Here is a 22,908-nt window from a genome sequence, read left to right on the forward strand (position 1 = left end):
TAAGTTGGAAAAGGTTGCAAAAACATTATTAATGAAAAAATGTTCAAAGCATTTTAGATCCTTCTTTTCCCAACGAGTGAATATAGAATCTGTGAAGGAGGGGGGGAATAAGTGATTATTACATATAGGAGCCATGGTAGAGGCTGAGATAAATTTGAAATGACGCCGAAATTGATAAAATATTTTGAGAGAGATACGCACTATTGGATTATCAGTATAGCGTGACACCGATATAGAAAGGGAGGAAAACACCATAGCAGGAAGAGATGTTGAAATACATGACTTTGCTTCTAAAAGACACCATGGCAAATAGGGGGCATGCACCCAAAACATCAGCTTATGAATATTAGCTGCCCAATAATAATGCATGAAGTTAGGTAATGAAAGGCCCCCACTTAGTCAGCTTTTTTGAAGTAAAAATTTAGAAACCCTGGGGGTTTTTCCTGCCCATACAAAAGACAAGATTAACTGGTCTATGTTTTTGAAGAAAGATTTAGGTAAAAACAAAGGAACAGACGGAAAGAGGTACAGAAATTTTGGAAGAATGTTCATTTTTACCGTGTTTATTCTACCAAGTGGAGACAATGGTAGAGCAGCCCATTTTTGAAAATCTGACTTCATGTATGAGATTAAAGGCGTAAAGTTAGCCGCCATTAAGCCAGAATAGGAATGAGTAACATTTACTCCAAAAGGGAATGTCAGGTTGTTTTATTTTTTGACCAGATTGATTTATGGGTAGGCATTCACTCTTTTGCAGGTTCAGTTTATATCCGGAAAATTTCCCAAAATCATCCAGTAGGTGTATTATTGCAGGGATAGATGTAACTGGGTCAGTAACATAAAGTAATAAATCATCAGCGTATAGGGCTAGTTTATACTCAATTCCCTTGCGGAGTATACCCTGAAATACAGGAAGTGTTCTAAGTGCTATTGAGAGCGGCTCAGTAGCTATGGCAAAAAGTAAAGGGGAGAGAAGACATCCCTGGCGCGTACTGCATGACAAAGTAAAATAATCAGATTTAACATTGTTGGTAAATATGAAAGCTTGAGGTTCGACATATAATAAATGAATCCAAGATATTAATCCATCCCCAAAGCCAAACTCCATTAAACTCTAATTGAAGACTAATTGAAGACTCTAATTCTAATTCCCACTCTATCCTATCAAACGCCTTTTCGGCATCCAAGGAAATTACCACCTTAGAGGACCTACTACTTTTTTTAATATTTTATATTCAAAGCAGAGTACGAATGTTAGAAAAGGAATGTCGTCCTTTTATAAATCCAGTTTGCTCCTCTGAGGTAATACTAGGGAGAATCTTCTCCAAACGAGAGGCCAAAAGTTTGGCTATAATCTTGACATCAACATTGAGGAGGCTAATAGGTCTGTATGAATTACATGATGTTGGGTCCTTCCCTTCTTTAAGTAACAGAGTTATACATGCTTGTCTCAATGTTGGTGGCAGTGTGCCAACCTCTAAGGATTCCTCAAATATTGCCAAAAGTAATGGGGCTAATTTATAATGAAATTTCTTATAAAGATTTCTTAGATTTCCATGAATAATTGACATAATGATCTCATCTAAGGTAACTGGGCAGTCAAGTTCAGAAGCTAATGAAGGGTCAATTTTGGGAAAGTCGATACCTCCAGGAAAGTGATTCATCTTATCTGAAATATCAGGAGCTTCAGCTGTGTACAAGGAGGAATAAAAACTTTTAAATGTTGAAATAATTTCTAGAGGGTCTGAGGTTAAAGTACCATTAGGCTGCGCAATCTGAGTAATAGAGCACAACGCCGCTTGGCTACGCAATTGGTGGGCTAACGGCCGACCAACCTTATCCCCATATTCATAATGCCGCCTCACCCGTAGACAGTAAATCAAATTCTGCCTGCAAATTAAGCCTTTGTTTACATAACTCAGGGGCTGGATTAAGAGCATATTGGTCATCAAGGGCTTGAATATTATCTGATATGTCCTTTTTCTTATTTTTCAGTTTCTTGTTAATATAAGCAGAATAAGAGATTATCTGACCCCTTAAAAAAGCTTTAAGAGTTTCCCAAAGTAGAGAATAAGATATTGAATTGGTTTGGTTAGTAAGGAAAAAATTGTCTATTGAAGTAGAAATATACTCACAAAATGCTGCATCAGATAAAAGTAAAGAGTTGAACCTCCATGGCGGACGAGAGGTGTGGTGCGAAAGCAAAAGAATGTCAAGACTTAAAGGAGCGTGATCTGAAATAACAATGGGCAGATATTCTGAATTTACTATGTGGGGAATTAAAGAATTATTAATAAAAAAATAATCAATACGAGAAAAAGTCTGGTGAACGTGAGAAAAAAAAATGAATATTTCTTTGCTGAAGGGTTAAAATGTCTCCACAGATCAACATAACCATTCTGAACCATAAACTCAGAGAATACTTTTGACATGGAAGAGGGAGATTTCATAACAGTACTTGACTTATCCAAAACTGGATCAATAACACAGTTTAGATCTCCCCCGAATATCAAAAGATGTGTGTTCAGAGCAGGGATCCTTGACAGTAAGTTCTGAGCAAATAGAGCATTATCAAAGTTCGGAGCATAAACGTTTACTAGTAATACTGGTGTTTGTGAGATTTTCCCTTCCACAGTCACATATCTACCATTGACATCAGAAGTAACCAAGAGAAAATGGCACAGTCTTGCTTATCAAGATAGCAACTCCTCTGGACCTGGAATCAAAGTTGGAGTGGAACAAGTGCGATGTCCATCGAGTTTGGAGTCTACGTTGGTCCCTGTTACGCAGATGAGTTTCCTGAAGAAACGCAATGTCTGTTTTTTGTAGTTTTAAATGGGTCAAGATCTTGGATCTTTTAATGGGACCATTCAAACCTTTAATGTTCCAACTCAGAAACCTAATGGAGTTACTAGTTTTGTCCATCAAGCTAGATTAATACAGATATGAGTAGAAAGGTTGACAATGGGGAATAGAAAAGTTGACAATGGGGAGAAGAAAGAAAAAAAAAGAAAAAAAAACACATCCTTCCCTCCCACCCCTGAACATCATGTAACTTCTTTTCTCCATTCCCAAACAATGGAGGCAGAACATCACAACATTGGAACATCCGATGCATGTAAGCCATACCTTCTTTATGTATGAAGTCACTCCCAAACATATGAAGTACCTCAGATACTATGCATTCCAGGCAAGCAATAACATTACATGAGAACAGAAACAACAACCCAGGTGCGCTTCGTTTACAATCATATTATAGATATTTATAAATTGGTGAAGGGTTAAAATGTCTCCATGGATCAACATAACCATTCTGAACCATAAACTCAGAGAATACTTTTGACATGGAAGAGGGAGATTTCATAACAGTACTTGACTTATCCAAAACTGGATCAATAACACAGTTTAGATCTCCCCCGAATATCAAAAGATGTGTGTTCAGAGAAGGGATCCTTGACAGTAAGTTCTGAGCAAATGGAGCATTATCAAAGTTCGGAGCATAAACGTTTACCAGTAATACTGGTGTCTGTGAGATTTTCCCTTCCACAGTCACATATCTACCATTGACATCAGAAGTAACCAAGAGAAAATGGCACAGTCTTGCTTATCAAGATAGCAACTCCTCTGGACCTGGAATCAAAGTTGGAGTGGAACAAGTGCGATGTCCATCGAGTTTGGAGTCTACGTTGATCCCTGTTACGGAGATGAGTTTCCTGAAGAAACGCAATGTCTGGTTTTTGTAGTTTTAAATGGGTCAAGATCTTGGATCTTTTAATGGGACCATTCAAACCTTTAATGTTCCAACTCAGAAACCTAATGGAGTTGATAGTTTTGTCCATCAAGCTAGATTAATACAGATATGAGTAGAAAGGTTGACAATGGGGAATAGAAAAGTTGACAATGGGGAGAAGAAAAAAACAAAAAAAAAAACACATCCCTCCCTCCCACCCCTGAACATCATGTAACTTCTTTTCTCCATTCCCAAACAATGGAGGCAGAACATCACAACATTGGAACATCCGATGCATGTAAGCCATACCTTCTTTATGTATGAAGTCACTCCCAAACATATGAAGTACCTCAGATACTATGCATTCCAGGCAAGCAATAACATTACATGAGAACAGAAACAACAACCCAGGTGCGCTTGGTTTACAATCATATTATAGATATTTATAAATTGGTGACCAATGTACACATTCATACTGTCTGTTTAAGATGCAGAATACCTTTTGTTGAACCAACGTTGTGCTTCTTGAGGGCAGTCGAAGTGAATCTTCTCATTGCCAAGATCTATGAAAAGACAGGCGGGAAATCTGAGAGAGAATCGCATGTTCTTCTCACACAAATTGTTCTTCATGGCTGTGAATGCCTCCCTTCTCTTAGCGACGCTGGAGTTAAAGTCAGGGAAGATGAAGACTTTGCGGCCCCGGTTGAAAAAGCTGGTTCCAATTTCCGCGTCAAACTACTTTTTCCTTCTCGCGAAAGTAGTGAAACCACACGATCATCACTCTGGGCCTTAGATTCTCACAATCAGCCGAAGGCGTGGGACCAATGCGGTGCGCTCGATCCAATCGCGACAGCGTCGGGAAGAGTTCCAAGCACATCTTGAAAGAACTGTGACATAAATGTAACTGGATTGCTCCCTTATTCCCATTCAGGAATGCCAACTATTCGGAGATTGCATCGTCGTGAGCGGGACTCCAAGTCCTCGACTTTATCGGTGAGTTGTTTATTAGCCGAGTTTAGCTTTTCCACTGCCTGTTACAGCGCTACAATGCGGTCACTGTAATCATTCAAGTGTTGATCCAGCTCATCAATATGTCGTCCTTGTGATTCAATGCTCGACAAAAGACTCAACAACAGGGGCCAGAGCAGAGTCAATAGCTGCTTTCACCTGTATAGCGATGGTAGCTGTCAGCTCGGAGATCAAAGTGACGCGGAGGCTTTTGCTGTCTTTCAGAAGCCATAGGTCCTTCTGGCTACAATCATAAATTGAGTGGGTGAAAATGAAGGCGCAAGTTGCCTAAAATAATTCGGGTTGCCTGAATAGATACAGCTAAATGATAAAATGCTCGGGAGCTCACTTCACGTTCGTCTTCCCACTCACGTGCTCAACCGGAAGCCCTCACCGTCCACTTTTGTCAGATTTTATAACCTGGACATTCCGACCTTGCATGCTCAGGTCCTGTGGGTATGATACGACGGCCTCTGTCAAGCTCCATCATCATGCCACTCCCAGGGAGCCAGCTCCCTCTTAGCAAGTGTAACATAAGGGTTCCAGCCTTCTCACTTGTCCCCTGGACCCCTACGGTGTCCAAGATAAGTCCAGTCGTTCCCTCCCGTGGCACGGCGCGGTTAAATTTGTTCCACATACGCAGTACGAGTGAAGTATCGAAAGGGAACGTACTCGGTTACAAACGTAACCTCGGTTCCCTGAGATACGGAACGAGTACCGCGTTCTATGCCGTGCCACGAGGCTGCGGCTTCAGTGTCATCACTTCAGTCGAATGACCTGAAATCCTATGGCGAAATGCCCGCTTATATAGCCAGACGCACCGCCCATTTTGGCGGGCTTTGGCGTGCTGCATCGCCATAGGCTCGCGCAACTACGCCGCGTCATCATTGGTTCAAAAAGTTTTCCAGTTTGAACCAATGGCCGTGCAGTTACACTGCGCTATTGAAAAAGGCTTCAGCATCGAGGAAAAAGGAGCTTTTCCCCCATACGCAGTACTCGTTCCGTATCTCAGGGAACCGAGGTTACGTTCGTAACCGAGTATGTTATCCAGCTGTTTCTTTAGGCTTAACAACAGTTTTAAGTTAGCGAGCAGTTTTCAAGGTTTTTTTAGTCTTAAAGGGGTGAGGCATCCATTATTCTAGTATAATCAGACACATTTTAATTAAGGATTTGCAGTGTGTCAAAACAGGAGGTAGACTATTTAAGATGCTGCACTATTTCTTTTAGGCCCGGTTGCACAAACAGGGCTTAGCTTAATTAGGCCTTAGTTCAATTACATTACATTACATTACATTTAGTCATTTAGCAGACGCTTTTCTCCAAAGCGACTTACAAATGAGAATAGTAGAAGCAATCAAATCAACATGAGTACAACAGTATGTAAGTGCTGTGTCAAGACACAGTTTCATCAGTAAAGTGCTCGTAGCTAGGTTGGGTTTTTTTTTTTTTTTTTTTTTTTTAAATATATACGCAAATATATGGAGAAAGAATAGAAAATCGAAAAATAAAATATAAATAAAAAAAGTGCTATATTACTGGGTCAAGTGTTGACGAAAAAGATATGTCTTTAGCAGTTTTTTGAAAATGGCTAAAGACTCAGCTGCTCGGATAGAGCGTGGTAGGTCATTCCACCAACCAGGAACAGACCAGGAGAAAGTCCGTGAGAGTGATTTTGTGCCCTTTTGGGATGGCACCACAAGACGGCGTTCACTTGCAGAATGCAAGCTTCTGGAGGGCGCATAAGTCTGAAGTAGTGGGTTTAGGTATAGTGGTGCAGAGCCAGTGGATGTTCTGTAGGCAAACATTAGAGCCTTGAATTGGATGCGAACAGCAATTGGCAGCCAGTGCAAACTGATGAAGAGAGGTGTGACATGCGATCTCTTCAGTTCGTTAAAGACCAGTCTTGCTGCAGCATTCTGGATCAGTTGTAGAGGCTTGAAAGTGCATGCTGGAAGGCCTGCCAAGAGAGCATTACAATAGTCCAGTCTGGATAGAACAAGAGCTTGGATAAGAATTTGTGTGGAAAGCTCCGATAGGAAGGGTCTAATCTTCCTAATGTTGTACAGAGCAAATCTGCAGGACGGGCCGTTGTAGCGATGTGATCTGTGAAGCTTAAACAATCATCCATCACCACTCCGAGGTTCCTGGCCATCCTGGAAGGAGTTATGGTTGACGACCCAAGTTGAATGGAAAGGTCATGATGAAGTGTTGGGTTGGCACCGACCACAAGCAGTTCTGTTTTTGCAAGGTTGAGTTGAAGGTGGTGGTCCTTCATCCAGGCAGAAATGGCTGTCAGGCAGGCTGTGATGCGACCAGCAACTGTCGGATCATCTGGTTTGAATGAGAGGTAGAGTTGTGTGTCATCAGCATAACAGTGATAGGAAAAACCGTGTTCCTGAATGACAGATCCTAGTGATGACATGTAGATGGAGAAGAGAAGTGGTCCAAGCACAGAGCCTGGAGGTACCCCACTGTAGAGCCATGGATGAGACCCTCCATCACTCCTCCTGCCCTTACTGCCTCATCTGGACTGGATGATGCTGTGGTCTCTTCTTTCTCAGTGAGCCCAGAGCCAGCAAGAGCATCTAGAAAAAGACCAAAAAACATTGAGGATGTGATTTTGGTCCAGTTTGTTCTGCTGGTTTCTGTTCATACAATGGAGCCTGACTTTCATAAGCTTCAAAAGCATCATCAAATAATGTAATGAAGCTTCTGGAATTCAGGCTCCATTGACTGATACTGTATGAACAGAAACCAGCAGGACAAACTTGACCAAAATCACCTTTTGTGTTCAGAAGAAGAAAAAAAAATGAACACATGGATTGAACAGCGTGAAGGCGAGTAAATAATGACTGAATTCATATGTTTGGGTGAACTAACCCTTTATGCACCCAAATAGAAACTGTATGAAATTTATGTATGCATTTATATTATAGTACCTTGAAAAAGTAAACTTTAAGAAATAATCAGCTTTAAGTAGCATTTGTACCTAAGACACTAACAAAAAAGGATTTTAAAAAATCACATTTACATTTGACCATTTTGCAGATGCTGTTATCCAAAGTGACTTACAGTGCTCTTATTACAGGGATGATCCCAGTGGAGTAACCTAGAGTAAAGTGTCTTGCTCAAGGACACACTGGTGGTGACGGCTGCGGCGATCGAACCAGAAACCTTCAGCTGACCAGCTCAGCAGTTTAACCCACTACACCACAAAAGTAATGAAGCTACAACAAAAATTAGCCTGTAATTGTAAAAATATGAAAGGAAATATGGCAAGAAACAGAATGCTGACATGAATTGTAAAATGTTTTAATCTGTTTATTTAGTCATGCTGATGGAGAGCAGGCACACAAATGTTTGGAGCAGAAACAGCAGCAGCCAGATTGTCCCGCACATCTTCTCCCACTCTTGCTTCAAGGTTGTGGGGTGCAGGGGTCCATCATCATGGTCTTCCTCATCCTCTGGATCAACGATGTCCCTATTGAGAAGAGCAGCAGTGAGGGACATGATGGATGACAAAGACAGGTGAAGGTGTTCACGGTGGTCAGCTGCAGAATTGGCACAGCTGTGTTGAGATGGCAGTAGGATGTGGGGATCACCGCCCGCAAATATGTCATTGTTAGAACAATAAATTTGAATAAAGCTTTGTTTCATGTGCTGTTGACTTGTATATGCATTTATTTATTGTCATTGTTACTTTTATTAATTCTTTTACTTTTTTTTTTTATTAATTGTGCTATTATTATCAGTAAATTTATATATTTTATTAATTCATGCATTAATTCATTGCTTGACTGTAAATTGAGATGTATTCACATCAGCTGTAATTGTCTAGTGTGTATTCATGCGTAGCTATGTCATATGAAAAAAACATTACATTTTGCTTGTTTTACTAAAGAAGTAAAACGAAAAGTAATATAATTAAGTTTTGGTCAGCATTTATCAATATTATTGTGTATAAGTGTTGGGGTGGGCTAGCAAAGCAATTCATTCTGGGGTAATCTAAATTTTTAAGTAGTTTATATTTACATTTTTTGAGTATAAAATCAACAGTCTTCTTCAAAGGCGAGATCTTCGAGCAGCTGCCCAACGTCGTCTTTGTGCAGACATTGCAAACACTGAGGAAAACCACACTAGGTAGGGTTGTGGAGTTACTGGTGCTGTGAGGTGTTAGTGCACCTGTCGCTCATATCTTTACTTTTATTGCAGGACCTATAATTACATACAAGATCAGGGAAAATACCATGGTTGTATCTTTAACAATGAACAATAAAAAACAAAAACAAATATGGGTTTGTATACATCATAGTTTGAGATTAAGCATGATGACGAGGTTAAATATTTTGAATACATCATAATGCATAAAAAGTATTTGTTTGTTTATTATTTATAAGCCTGAGGGATGAAACTAGAGCTAACTTAACAAGAAAAAGAGGAAAACGTAAAGGAGATTTATGCCACTTTTACTTGTGGATGAACATTTTTGCATATAAAATAAAGAAATTAACAACATATTCACGCGAATTTGGGTTTTCTTAACAAAAAATAAACTGTGGGTCACATTAGTATTTAAAAATATAAGAACTTTAAATTGACCCAAAACATATTAGTTGTACTACAATCACAAAATTACTGGGCAGCTGTTTCTTCAACAAGACCACAAAATGAGCAAGTTTAATCAATATCAAGATATTTACAGATAGATGAATTAAAACTGTCACTCATATCTTTTAAGTTGTTGCGCTTGTGATTACGTCGTAGGTCACATGATAACGTAAACATGGCGGATTATGTCGGGATCGCATTCATACTCAACGAGATTTGGCTAGTAAGTACCTACTCTTTTAGCGCTCGTTAAGTAAGTACTTATTGAAATTAAGTACCTACTCATTCAGTAGGCGGTTTCGGACGCAGCCTGTGTGAGCATCAGTAGCCATGAGTCGAATTAAAGTTATGTCATCTCCCTCTCTTCTATTGATTGGCTAGAGGAGGAACTGTCAATCTAGAACTAGTGGACCAATGGTGACACTTAAGCCCGCCCTAATTTACATGAAACTCAAACTGCAACATTTGGAAAAGCAAGCGCGGAACGTGGAAAGAAGAGAAAGAGAAAGAGAAAAACAGCACAAGCGTACAAAAGAGTAAAATATGAGCAGAAAATGTAAGAGAGCACAAAGTACAGAGTAATAAAAGCAAGGAAAACAACTTTTAAGAACACATAAACACAAGTTTATGATTTAAGATTTGTGCAATATAATTTGTGTGTTTATAGTTTTGATTCATGCTTGTTATTTTTTTTAAATGCGCTTATTATATCTTATTATATTTTGATCCGTGACCACATTGTTTGCTATTCTGATCATTTTGCATTATTTGCTAGAGTTTGTGCAATATGTTTTTACATGTGTTTTTAAATATTTGATTAATGCATATTATTTTTTGATCCGTGGCCGCAATACTTTAGGTGGGAATTTAATCCCATAAAGAAGCTCGTGCAGACAGAGGGTGGCAGCAGTGAGCAGTATTTCAGGGCCAGTGAAGGCTATTCTAAAATCTTTCTGCTCTGGCAACAGATGATATTACAGTGGAAGCTGAAATTAACCGAAATTATTGGTTCTTTTCATGGGGATTTTTAAGGGGATTTCTTAGACTGTTCTGACTAAAATAAAACAGGCTTGATGTTGTGATATTGTATAATAAATAAAAAAGACAACCAGATTGCTCTCGCATTATGCATACTGATAAAGTCCAAACTTGCATTACTACAGTATTTTTTTTACAGTGTTGGGCACATTACTTTAACATATAGGTCTGTGTTCTTATTAAACCACAGGAGTGGTTTATAGACTTACGTGGCACTCTTTCACATCCCTCCAAGTCTTGGTGACAGATCCTGTTTTTGGAAGAAATTAAAGGAACTGAGCCTGATGTATAAGCTTTTGCTCTGCGAGTTAAATTTAAACTGTGACTGATTTTGTGCATGCAAGAGCCATGGGCCACAAAGAGCTTACAAAGGAATCAATGTCATCTCATTGTTGAAATGTATTGCTCAGGTGAAGGCTACAATTTTTTTTTTTTTTTTTTTTTTTTTTACAAGGCATTAGATATTGTATGGAACACAGTGAGGACAGTTATAAACAACTGGAGAAAAAATGGCACAACAGCCAAGTACTGGTTGCTCCCTACATGTGAAAACTATCTCTTGACAGATGGAATTCTCCATCTGTCTAGGCTATGGGGCAGGCAGGGTGGCAAGATGCAAGCCTTTTCTGAGTAAACAAACAAACAAACAAACAAAAAACATCCAAACGTGGAAAAACTTTGCCTGTCAACAGTAACACATAGAGGGAAGGGCAGATGGTTTGCTAAAATCGTAAGAGGTATGTTTGGTGCAAAAACAACACAACACATCAGTAAAAGAACACCATACCCACGATGAAGCATGCAGTGGCTGCTTTTCTTTAGCTGGAACTGGGGCTTTTAGTTAAGGTGCAGGGAATCATGAATAGCTGGAAGTACCAGTTGATTTTGGCACAGAACCTTCTGATGTCTGCTAGAAAGGTAACAATTAAGAGAACTTTCCATTTTCAGCATGACAATGATCCAAAACTCACATCTAAATCAACAAAAGAATGGCTTGGCAAAGAAAGATGAATCCAGAAAATCTATGGGGGTCCTATATTCTTTGGAACACAAAAGATATTTTGAAAAATGTTACTGTGTGTTTTGTCTATACAATGGAAGTCAGTGGGGTCCAATGTTGCATTTATAGTCAGTATCTAATATTTTCCAATGTCTTTTGACGGACCGTGTATCATATATGGTGATTTCAGGGAGGAGATAGGGTGAAAAATGCACTTACGCACAATTTTCCGCTGACTGGGATTTATAAAGGGATTTTTGCGCAGGTTCTGGTGTATGCATGGTTTTATAAATCTGAAAACTTTTGTGCGTACGCAGAATCTAGCTTTTGCGCGTACGTAAACTTTTAGGATGAAATCTACGGAAAGTTTTATAAATGAGGCCCTTGGTGCTCAGTGCTCTGAGGCGCCGGATGGACGGCAACAATTCAAACAGAAAGTGACTTGGATGTGACGGATCCAGAGTGATTTTCGGAGTCCTTTTTCTCACTCTGCAAGTATACAGTTCTTGCAGGGTGGGCAGGGGAGCACCAATAATCCTCTCAGCAGACTGAACTGTCCTCTGTAGTCTACTGAGAACTGATTTTGTGGCTGAGCCAAACCAGACAGTTATGGAAGTGCAGAGGACAGACTCAATAACTGCAGAGCAACTTCAGCAGCTCCTGTGGCAGGTTGAACTTTTTCACCTGCTGAAGGAAGTACAACCTCTACTGGGCCTTTTAGCAGTGGAGCAGATGTGATTGTCCCACTTCAGTTCCTGAGAGATGGTGGTGGGGGGGAGCATTTGAAGCAGGAAGGGACTTCACACAGCTCCAGTGATTTATTGAAGATCTGTGAGAAGATAGATGCCAGCTGGACAGCACAGGTTTTTAGACAGGCAGTCTGAAAAACTGTCTGGGCCTGGTGATTTTCTGGTCTTCTGTTTCCTGAAGACTGAACATACAATCTTTCTCACTAATGTGAAGGAAGGGGGAGGAAGGGTGGGGTTACTGGAGGTGTTGATTGTTGTGCAGAGAGACAGTCAGAGTGGGTGTGGGGCGTGAGACTGGGATTCTCAAATCTGCAGTAAAATTCATTCAGCTTCTCAGTCAGATGTTGATGCCCTACAGCAGTGGTTCCCAAACTTTTTAGAGTGGAGTACCCCCTGAGGCATTTACCATCCTTCTGCGTACCCCCTCTCTTCCACTTAGACTGCACCTTTTCCATTAAGGGACAATTATTTGCCCCCTAAATTGACTTTCCAGTGCATTTTTTTCATCTTTATAAATACCTTTACAACATTAATAATGTTTTAAATTTAAAAAAGTTCAATAGAGAAATATGCAATGATAAAACTTGAAAAGTGATTCTTTTAAATACTAAAACCGCCAGTAGGTGGCAGTAAGTCACTGTCTTAATGCGTGAGTCATCGAGTCGTTAGTTCAACGAAGCAAGTGGCTGTATCAAAGCCACTGGAAGGCAAGCCTGAAACTTTTAGCCAAAAAAGCGTAGCGGCTAATGCTAACTGGCGGTACGCGGGGAAAGAGCTTTGAACGGCGGGCACTAATGTCTCTGCCATTACACGATAGGCTAAGAGGGGCCGCACGTGATTAAGTTAGCCGTTACACTTTCTCCAATGGTAAGAGATACAGACCCTCTCATCTCCCTATAATATACAATCTCAGGGATGACGTGTTTTTGTAGGCAAAACCCGGAAGCGAGTTAGCATTTTAGGACTTCCGGTTCCATCGCCCCGAAGTCAATGGGTTTTTTTAATGGGTTTTTGCTATATATAAGGTCTGTGGTTAACAAAGCCTCTAAATATTTTCACGTTTTGATCTTTGACATAAAACACACCAGTTATAACCCGCTTGTGATTTTTTAAACCTTTATTGTGTCTTAAAAACGGCGGTTGCTAACAAATTGCTAAAAGGGACTACTTCCTTTGGCAGGGCCTTTAGACGTCATCATGACAAACAGGACATTTGGACAGCATTTCTCATGAAAAAGTATTCATACACAGCGCAGATCATAATCAGCAAGTATGTTTTTAAATAAAGTTGTTTTTTAAATAAAGTTTGAGGAAGCTTGGTGGTGGTGACGTTAATCCGTGACCATGGTGTGCTGTAGTCCGTTTATAGCCTACTGTTAGCTTTTTATATCTGACGACTTTATTTAGGCTTCAAAATGTATAAATGTTGTGTTAACTTGTAAAGATTATCTTGATAGACAAAATGTGTAAGTGTCATAACCCTTTGTTAAACACAGAGCTTATTTTTTTGCGATTTTTCAAAAGTCTATGGGAAAAATGAATAGGCTTTCGATTAAGGGAACCCGTGCACCGCTAACTTCCGGGTTGGCCTACAAAAGCATGTCGTCCCTGAGGTACTCTATTTATGAATGAATCATTGAAACACGAACAATTCATTCAAAGCCGCAGATTCGTTCACGAAACACCGCTGTGTTGTAACGTTAGTTCTGCTGTGGCTTTCGTGGCTATTATTTCGTTGCAAAATAGAGCAAATACTGACAATACTGTGAAGAACATCACTTAATATTACCCTTTTATTTGTTGAACTGTTGTATAAAAATCAATGTCACATTTGCAATCATGTGGATATTTGGATTTGCATTCTTGCTCGTATAATATTATAAACATTAAAAAGAACTTACAAAAGGTATATTTTGTATCAAGAGTTTGAATAAATTGATCTCTGTGCACCTTCTGTGCCAGGCTATTTGTTCAAGTGCTAAATCTACAGGTACATTGTCGAGAACCGCAGTAATGTAGCGCAGTTTGCTCAGGCAGCAGACTCTGCACGCAACCTATGCACCCATATGCACGCTGCTTATGTGGAAATGGACACTGTCAGATTTGACTGCAAAAGATGTGGTATTTTGATTGGATGTATTTGGATATGTATGTAGTCATGTATTTACGGCATTGTGCCTGTTAGAAAACATATGGTCGGTTTTAATGTTATTTTAAGGTGGGGAAGAATTAAATGTTTGCGTACCCTCTCTGTCACCTCAACTACCCCCAGGGGTACACATACCCCAGTTTGGGAACCGCTGCCCTACGGGATTTGGGGATGGTGCCTTGTAGTTCGTGATGTCTTTCAGGCCTTTCCACACTGAAGCAGGGTCCCTGTTTGAGAAACTGTTTGAGCTTTTTAGAGTAGCTCCTTTTTGCCACTTTAATCTCTTTTGTCAGTGTGTTTTTGGCCTGATTGTACAAGATTTTATCCCCATTCCTATAGGCATCTTCTTTGGCCCGACAAAGCTGTCTGAGTTTCGCTGAGAACCACGGTTTGTCATTGTTGTATGTTAAATGAGTCCTGGTAGGAATGCACATATCCTCACAGAAACTGATGTATGAAGTTACAGTATCTGTGAGCTCATCCAGATCAGCAGCAGCCATTTCACATACAGTCCAATCAGTGCACTCGAAGCAGGCTTGTAAATCCCGCTCTGCTTCATTAGTCCATCTTTTAACAGTCCTTATTACAGGTTTAGCTGTCTTCTGTTTCTGCCTGTAGGTCGGTATAAGATTATCAGAGAAGCCCCAAAAGCTGCCCGTGGGACAGAATAATATGCATCCTTAATAGTGGTATATCAGTGATCCAAAATATTTGTCTCTGGTAGGGCATTGATATGTTATTTGTATTTTGGCAATTCAAGGGTGAGGTTTGCTTGATTAAAATCATCCAGAATGATAATAAGAAAGTCCAGGGCCCTCATTTATCAACAGTGCATAGAAAAGGTTCTATATTTTATCTTACGAATAAAATTTAGAATGTGCCTAAGTACAAGAAAATCCGTATTTATCAAACATACGCACGCAGTTCTTACGCACATGAGTAAGCAATCATTGTTGATAAATTCCACTTGTGCGTAAGTACCATGTTCATCACGTTCACGGTCATTAGCATGTGGAAACGCCTCCAATGAACCATATATGGTGACAACACTTCCCTTTAAAAATCACTTGATTGTGTTTTTTTCTCACCGCAATAATGGCAAAGAGATCTCTTGCCAAGCAGATCAGCACGATCTTGGAAAACGCGCTCTCTGTGGAGTGCATTGTTTGCAAAGTCGTCCAATAATGCAAGATAAGCCATTGCACTGAGACAAACATTTTCACAGCTGTCTTTTATACACTGTAAAAAACAATAAGTGAAATTTACTTAATTTTTCTTTTGCAAGTTTTTGTATGCATAGACTATTTTTTAAGTAAATTTCAAATATGGATTTAAGTTAGTCTACTTAGCTAAAATAAGTAAAATTAATAAAGAAAATAAGTAATTTTAACTTGACCAGTAAAAGGCTGAGTAATTTCTATTTAGTTGAAAATTCTTTTGCAGTACATTTTACACAAACAATATAACACTGAATGAAACCATGCTATTAATGTGTATGCTTTACTTAGAAACATCTGAGCAAGTAATACAATTGATATTGTGTAGACACCATATTTATATAGTAGAAGTAATGCTATGCTTGAACACAGAGACCTCAATACTTGGTACACAACACACAATGACGGTAACATTCGATGGATCGTTTTTGAGTGTGATTGTGGCATTTTGAGTAGAAAATGAACTCCAAATGTCACAAAATGGCAAGTTACTAAACATAACCACAAAAGCAATGATAAAACAGTGTAAAACAGCGATAAATCGACCTCATTAATTATTCAAGGCCCAGTGCATCACTAGTATCAGAAAAGTTGAGTAGTTTTACTTAATTTTATGTTGATATTTACACTTTAATTTGTACAAGCTTAAATTGAATACTACCTTAGAATTTACTTAGTTTTTTTAATTCTTGCCTGAATTAACTTTTTCATGTAAAAATTACATTTGTTTTTTCTGTGGTATTTACTTCACCATAACATTTTTTTTTACAGTGTAGGGTTTGACACCAATTACGCATAGTTGAGCAAAATTGAGTGTTTTATAATTAAAGGAAACACAGGACATATGTGGATTGCTTAATGCATACTATGACACTCTTAAATGCTTTTTATGTGTAGTGTCGCTATTCTACCACTAGATTATCTGTGTAAGCATGTTCAGAGGTGTGCTTATATTTACACACATTTCTACATATAAGTACAAGTTAGTGAATCCCACACTTTGCGTGAAACTGTTCTTATGCACTCATTACGCACAAATCTGCCCATACGCACCGTTGATAAATGAGGGCCCAGGTTTGCTTCCCACTGCTCAATGTTATCTGCACTTCTTGAAGATATTTGTGTCACACGTAGTCGCAAATAAGTTGAAACAGGATCTAGATGCAGCAGTATACAGGATTTAATAAAGAAACTCAGGATTACCGGAACAAGGGAACAGAACAACAACGTAAATGCAACAAATAACAGACAACTGAACAGACAGAAACACAGGGCTTAAATACACAGGCAAACAGATCAGGGAAACGAGAAATAGCTGACAAGACTGACGAGATAATTACAAGACACTGGTGACAGTGATTGATCAATGAAACACATGGGAAAACTAACGAGAAGACAGGTCACAGATATCAAACAATAGGCTTGTTTGAGATACGCCTAGCCTCGCCTGAAATGTAGGCGAGAGTAGGTGGCTGCAGTGAGGGGAGGAGTGAAAAAAGTGCAGGCAAGACGGACAGTTCTCTGTTCTCATAGTGGATCAGACACCTACGAGATAAAAGACGGATATCGCGGGATTCACATTGGTGCGCTGTGTTGTTGATAAATTGGATGTAATTTGAGTTCTGCTGCTTTTATATGAAAATAAACAGAATGAACAATACACCCAAAGTAGCTTGTTATTTATTTCCATTCGAAAGATGTGTGTATCAATCATTTTTACTTTAATTATGACAACAATCTTTATAAATGACAACAATCACATAACCCATAGAGAGATCGCACTGTCAGAGAGTTTAGGAATATTCACACATAATTTATACACATAAAATCATGATATTAGAGTTTTAAAATCAAACATTTTAAAGAGATCAATACATCACAGCTGTTTAAACCAATGAGCATTAAGTCGTTAATAGTCGTTTCCCATCGTGCTTTTGGTCAGCGCAGCGCTATTGATAACAAACTCAAAACAGAACCTAATTGTGACCATTTGTATATGTAGAATGAAACAGAAATAAGAAAGAGCTTTATTGCCAAGTGTGCTTGCACACACAAGTAATTTATCTGGGTATTGAAGCTTCCAGTACACACATATAAATATAACAAGACACATAATAACATTTAAGAATAAAAAATATAAAGACACAAATAGGTTTAGAATAAACATTTACAGATATTTAACATATTTACAGATTGTGAATAATATTATGAATAAATAATGGAACATTGTCACTAAAAATAATTATATACTGAACTCTCTCTCTCTCTCTCTCTCTCTCTCTCTCTCTCTCTCTCACACACACTCACACTCACACACACACACACACACACACACACATTCACATAAATACATGTAAATACTTTTATACATGTAAATAAATATTATTCATAGATTTATGAAATACAGATATCAAAATGCAAAGCAGAATACAATTTAGATAGAGTAAAGAAACCTACTTCTTAACCAAACAAATCTGAAATAGAACACCATTTTACCTAGATACAGTGATGTCAGAGTAGGGCTCAATTTCTGAGTGGATGCTGTGATTGGGAGGCTTCTACATGACCAGGGATCAGCAGCTCTAACTATTATTCACTCCAGGACTGTTTGATATGGTGTTTGCTCTACTCACTTCTGAATGAAAATGGAGATATATGGTGTCCTGCTTATGCTCTCTTTTATTGTGAGTACTGAGACTCAAGGTAAGTCAGAAAACTGTCTATTAAAATTATATCTGCTAATTTATAAAGTTAAAGTAGACAAGCAAGTATGATCACGAGGAAAATTTAATTCCCCAAAAGATGTTTAAAGATGATTGGTACCCAAAACCTGTCAGCAGAGTATTGTCTGATACCCAAAATTAGTAGCTTCACTTTATTTTGTCTGATATAGAAACTGTATTAACTGCCTTCTATCAGCCTAAGAGGCAGACGGAGGAAGCTATGGGGAAGAGCAGAAAAGAAATTTTATTTGGGTCTTGTTTCAGTCCTCATTCAAACATTGTCTGACCAGCACAAATTCAAGTGTTATTATACCAAAGCAACGAAAAATGCTTCGCAACATCATGTGGCATTAAAACATTGAAATTGAGACATTCTCTTATCTTTAACTTGTTTGTGAAAACAACACAGTACACAATGGATAATATGCATAAAAAATGGATAATGGATTAAAAAAGTTTAATAAATTATTATGTAATTAAATTGAATTAAATGGCAATGAAATGAATGGATATATATATATTAAAAAAATCTAAGGTGGCTCTCTTGAAACTATTCACAAAGGTTCCTATAAGAATAATATATTAGCTATTCAATAGCACTTTTAGCAATAGCACTAAACTATCCCCTGCAAAGGCCTCCTTCCCTTTCCCTTCCCTATGTATAGATAAAACGTTATCAAAATGATTACAGTTTGCATGGATGTGCGCACACACACATTAAAACGCACATACTTATAGACTAAACACATAAATGAATGGCAAGAATGCAATAAAAGTCTTCTGTATTTTTTTCAATGGAAGTGATTCAATCAAAAACTTACTTTAGCTCGATAACAACTCTTTCCTAGAGCTGCTGTAAATCCAAAACAATTTATGTCCATTAATTTTGCTATTATCACTGTGAAGCTGCTTTGAAACAATTTGTATTGTAAAAAGCGTTATATAAATGAAGATGACTTGACTTGACTTTTTTAGGGTTGAGAAACAATTATTTGTTGTTTTAAATTGTTTGTTTCTAAATACTATCACTGTACTGATTGCACATCAGATAAAGTTCATCTTTTGTTATTCATCCATGCTGTTTACCCATTCTGGCTAATATCATGACAATTTGTCTGTTTCAGTTGAGCACAGGGATGCTGGTTTTTTTGGATGTTCTGATACAGAGAAAGAATTTTTGTTTGGATTTGATGGAGAGGAACTGTTCCATTCAGACTTTATTAGAAAGGAAGGAGTAGTGACACTGCCTGACTTTGCAGATTCTGTTGGCTTTGCTGGATTTTATGAGAATAGTGTTGCTCAAATGGAGGTCTGCAAAAACAACTTGGACGTAGACATTAAGGTTTACAAACCCTCAGTTGAACAACTAGGTAAGACGTAAGACACACATTGCATATAATTATTATATTTTTACATGATGGATATATTTGATATATAATAATCTGAAGTTTACTTTTTTGAAGATCTGCAAATAAATCAGCTGCTGAAATTACAACCAATATAATTTTTTTTAATCTTGTGGTCCAAGATAAAATGTACACATAGAGATCCCAATTACAAATCAGCATCTATTTCTGTGTGTTCACAGATCCCCCAGATACTTCCATCTATTCAAAAGATGTTGTGGTGCAGGATGTTGCGAACACCCTCATCTGTCATGTGACTGGATTCTTCCCTCCACCTGTCAATGTGTCATGGACTAAAAACAATCAGATTGTGACAGAGGGCGTGAGTCTAAGCCAGTACCGCAGAAAAAATGACGGCACCTTCAACATCTTCTCTACTCTGAAGTTCACACCAAAAGAGGGAGACATTTACAGTTGCACTGTGTACCACAAATCCATTCAAGGCCGACCTAAAACCAAAACATGGGGTGAGGCACTGCTTCATGTAGATTCAGTGGATTCTCAAATTCTTTGCTTTAGATCAACTGGTATATTATAACTGACATCATCTTCAACAATTTAGGTCAAACGTGACATATCCTAAAAAATATCTTCTTGAGAAGTTGATTGGAAAGATTATGTAGACATTAATCATAAACACAGTGTCATTAATACAGTTAATTGGCCATATCTAGGAAAAAATAGGAAGAAAATGTCAAAAGTAAAACCCTAAAAATGTCACTTTACTCTAAACATGAAATACATGCTTTTACATTCTGTGGTATATGCATCATCATGTGCTTGTGTGTTTCAGAAGTAGACGTTGCCCTCCCAAGTGTTGGTCCAGCAGTGTTCTGTGGAGTGGGTCTGACTCTTGGTCTGCTGGGAGTCGCTGCTGGAACTTTCTTCCTCATTAAAGGAAACAACTGCAACTGACAGCTCTGATTTAAAAATTAACACATTCTTATTTTATCTTTCTCCTTCAATGAAAGTTTTGTAAATTAAGCTTTTTTTTTACTAAATACAATAATTTTGTGTGGCATTGAACATGGCAAACAATGTGTACATTTTGCTTGGGTCCTAGTCGAATGATTGTTCTGACACAGCATGATTTTCTTCCATTTGTTCCAATATTTGTTCAAATATAATAAAGACTCAAAATTATTATTTTTTTTCCAAAAGTCAATGCAAACATGTCATGCAACGTATTGAGGTGCATTTAATAGAAGGTCACTAAAAGAGTGGATCCTTACCTTCACCTGATAATAATGAAAATATAATTCATCCTTCAGTTTATGGTTTCATAAAGCAAGAGTCGATGTTCTACAGTACAGTTCTACAGTACAGATGTTTTACAGTACAAGTTAATGTCCACAGACACAGGGCTCTGACATTAAACAAAATAAAACACTGGACAAACAATATTCTTTTACTGCACATTTACCACATTGTTAATTTATAATATTGACTCGCATTTTATACATTTATATCTTCAATGATTACTGGAAGTTTATTTGCCAAATTATTTGTAATTGCTATGATGATAATAGTTTTTTATTATAATGTTTCTGGCATTTTTGCCTTTATTGGACCGAGCAGTTGGGAGGAGAACGAGATCAAAAGAGGACTTTGAACTCAGGTTGCCTAAAGCATTGCTGTATCAGAGTGATGCCCAAATGGGTTTGCCTCTGACAATGATAATGATAGTTTTGAAAAACTAAAATGCAGATAATAAAATCCTAAAAAAAAAAAAAAAAATCCTAAGACACACACAGAACTACATTTAAGAACTAAACTTATTTTTTTGTTTGCTTTGGTACTATTTGTTTTGGTCTCTAATTGGATTTTTATGTCAATATGGTTATTTTACAATATAACAGCGGTAAATGACAGTATTTTAACATCTTTCAATCAGAATCTCTAAAAATTTTATGAAACAATATTTCTTGCAGTATTGTTTGTTACTGAATAACTAAATAATTAAAATAACTAAACTGAAAGACAATAATTTTGCTGTATTTTGGTTATTAAATTAAATTACATGTCACAATTGTCTTTTTAAAACAATGATTATGTGAAAGGAATAACAAACAAGCAAACATATATATATATATATATATATATATATATATATATATATATATACACACACACAATTACAAGTATGGTCAGTTTTTGTTTTTGTAAGATTTTCTATTGAAGAATAAAATTTACTCCTTTGTGAAAATAAAACCAAAGCTATTAAAAAAAAAAAAAATAGATTTCAAATTCTTGTATAATTATTATACATAGTTTTCTGAGCTCATATCGTTTCAGAGACTTAATATTCGTAGCCTACTTTTAAAAAAAATAATTTGCCACACTGCAGGACTATTTAGTTTTTCTTGACCGATTTCATACATTCTTCAAACTATGTTCCAAGTTGGTTCATGGACCAAAAAAATTAACAAAGCAGATGAAACATTTGATGCAAAACACTGATGCAAATTCACTCAATTTGCTCCTGATCAATGACTGAGTTAAAACATGTATGAGCCTTTCTGTATTGTATATGGCCCCAAGACAGCACTGTCAGCACATTTCTCTTCTCTTCTCTTCTCTTCTCTTCTCTTCTCTTCTCTTCTCTTCTCTTCTCTTCTCTTCTCTTCTCTTCTCTTTGGAGCAGCTTCATAAATATAGATGTATTTGTAATGTCTTGCACTGCCATCCAACTCCAAAAGTGCATAGAGACAAAACATTACAGGAACAATAGAGAAAACAATAGCTTTCAAGCAGGGAGAAATTTAAAATTAAAATGTAATCAGCAGTGGACAAACTGCATTAGTGAATATTACTAAGGTATAGACAAATTCCATGCCCCAGAAGATGTATGAGACGCTGATTTGCCACATGGTCAATTAGGGTCGCTCTCATCTCATTTCAAAACGTGTCTGTTCCCCTATCTCTCTTCCTCTCCCTCTCCTCTTCCATCCTGGCCCCTTCCTCTCTAATAATTTACATTTACATTAATGCATTTAGCAGACGATTTTATCCAAAGTAACTTAAAAAGAGGAACAAAAGCAGTTTGTCAAAGAGCCAACAATATTTGTAATATAAAATGACAGGTTTATTAGATTATTAGGAATCACATATCCCTTCACATATATCTTACTCTTTATAGCTACATTCCGCCGGGCTTTGATTCTGGAAAAATGCCAATTTCCAAATGTCAGTGTCCTCCCTATCTATCACCAGCATCACTGATATCTGCAGATGTTTATTTCTTGGCTGCATGGATTAAATGTTGTAAAAAATATTTGAT

At 37.7% G+C, this 22,908-nt stretch overlaps 1 protein-coding gene and 2 long non-coding RNA genes across 5 annotated transcripts in view; 2 read left to right on the forward strand and 1 right to left on the reverse strand.

Moving 5' to 3' along the window:
* LOC127517984 (uncharacterized) overlaps positions 1 to 8,398 on the forward strand; it is a 15,972-nt gene extending 7,574 nt beyond the window's left edge. Inside the window, exons 2-3 of the long non-coding RNA XR_007931418.1 lie at positions 7,827 to 7,956; positions 8,068 to 8,398. This is a non-coding gene — a long non-coding RNA (uncharacterized LOC127517984). The remainder of the gene's footprint in view (positions 1 to 7,826; positions 7,957 to 8,067) is intronic.
* Positions 8,076 to 10,881, reverse strand: LOC127517983 (uncharacterized). Of its 3 annotated transcripts, none has more exons than XR_007931415.1 (3): positions 9,582 to 10,881; positions 8,771 to 8,953; positions 8,076 to 8,219 (listed from the first exon to the last, which is right to left on the reverse strand). It is a non-coding gene; the product is annotated as an uncharacterized LOC127517983 (long non-coding RNA). The 3 variants fall into 3 exon arrangements; XR_007931417.1 differs by having other exon boundaries at positions 9,629 to 10,880; XR_007931416.1 differs by having other exon boundaries at positions 9,625 to 10,880.
* Positions 10,882 to 18,048: 7,167 nt separating this feature from the next.
* si:busm1-266f07.2 (uncharacterized protein LOC368878 homolog) lies at positions 18,049 to 20,771 on the forward strand. Its single transcript, XM_051904055.1, has 4 exons — positions 18,049 to 18,202; positions 19,347 to 19,592; positions 19,811 to 20,095; positions 20,422 to 20,771. Exons 1-4 carry the CDS (start codon positions 18,139 to 18,141, stop codon positions 20,541 to 20,543), a joined length of 717 nt encoding a protein of 238 aa, XP_051760015.1. The 5' UTR covers positions 18,049 to 18,138; the 3' UTR covers positions 20,544 to 20,771.
* The last annotated feature ends 2,137 nt before the right edge of the window (positions 20,772 to 22,908 follow it).

This window comes from Ctenopharyngodon idella, chromosome 8, assembly GCF_019924925.1.
Source record: "Ctenopharyngodon idella isolate HZGC_01 chromosome 8, HZGC01, whole genome shotgun sequence".
NCBI classification, from domain to species: domain Eukaryota; kingdom Metazoa; phylum Chordata; class Actinopteri; order Cypriniformes; family Xenocyprididae; genus Ctenopharyngodon; species Ctenopharyngodon idella.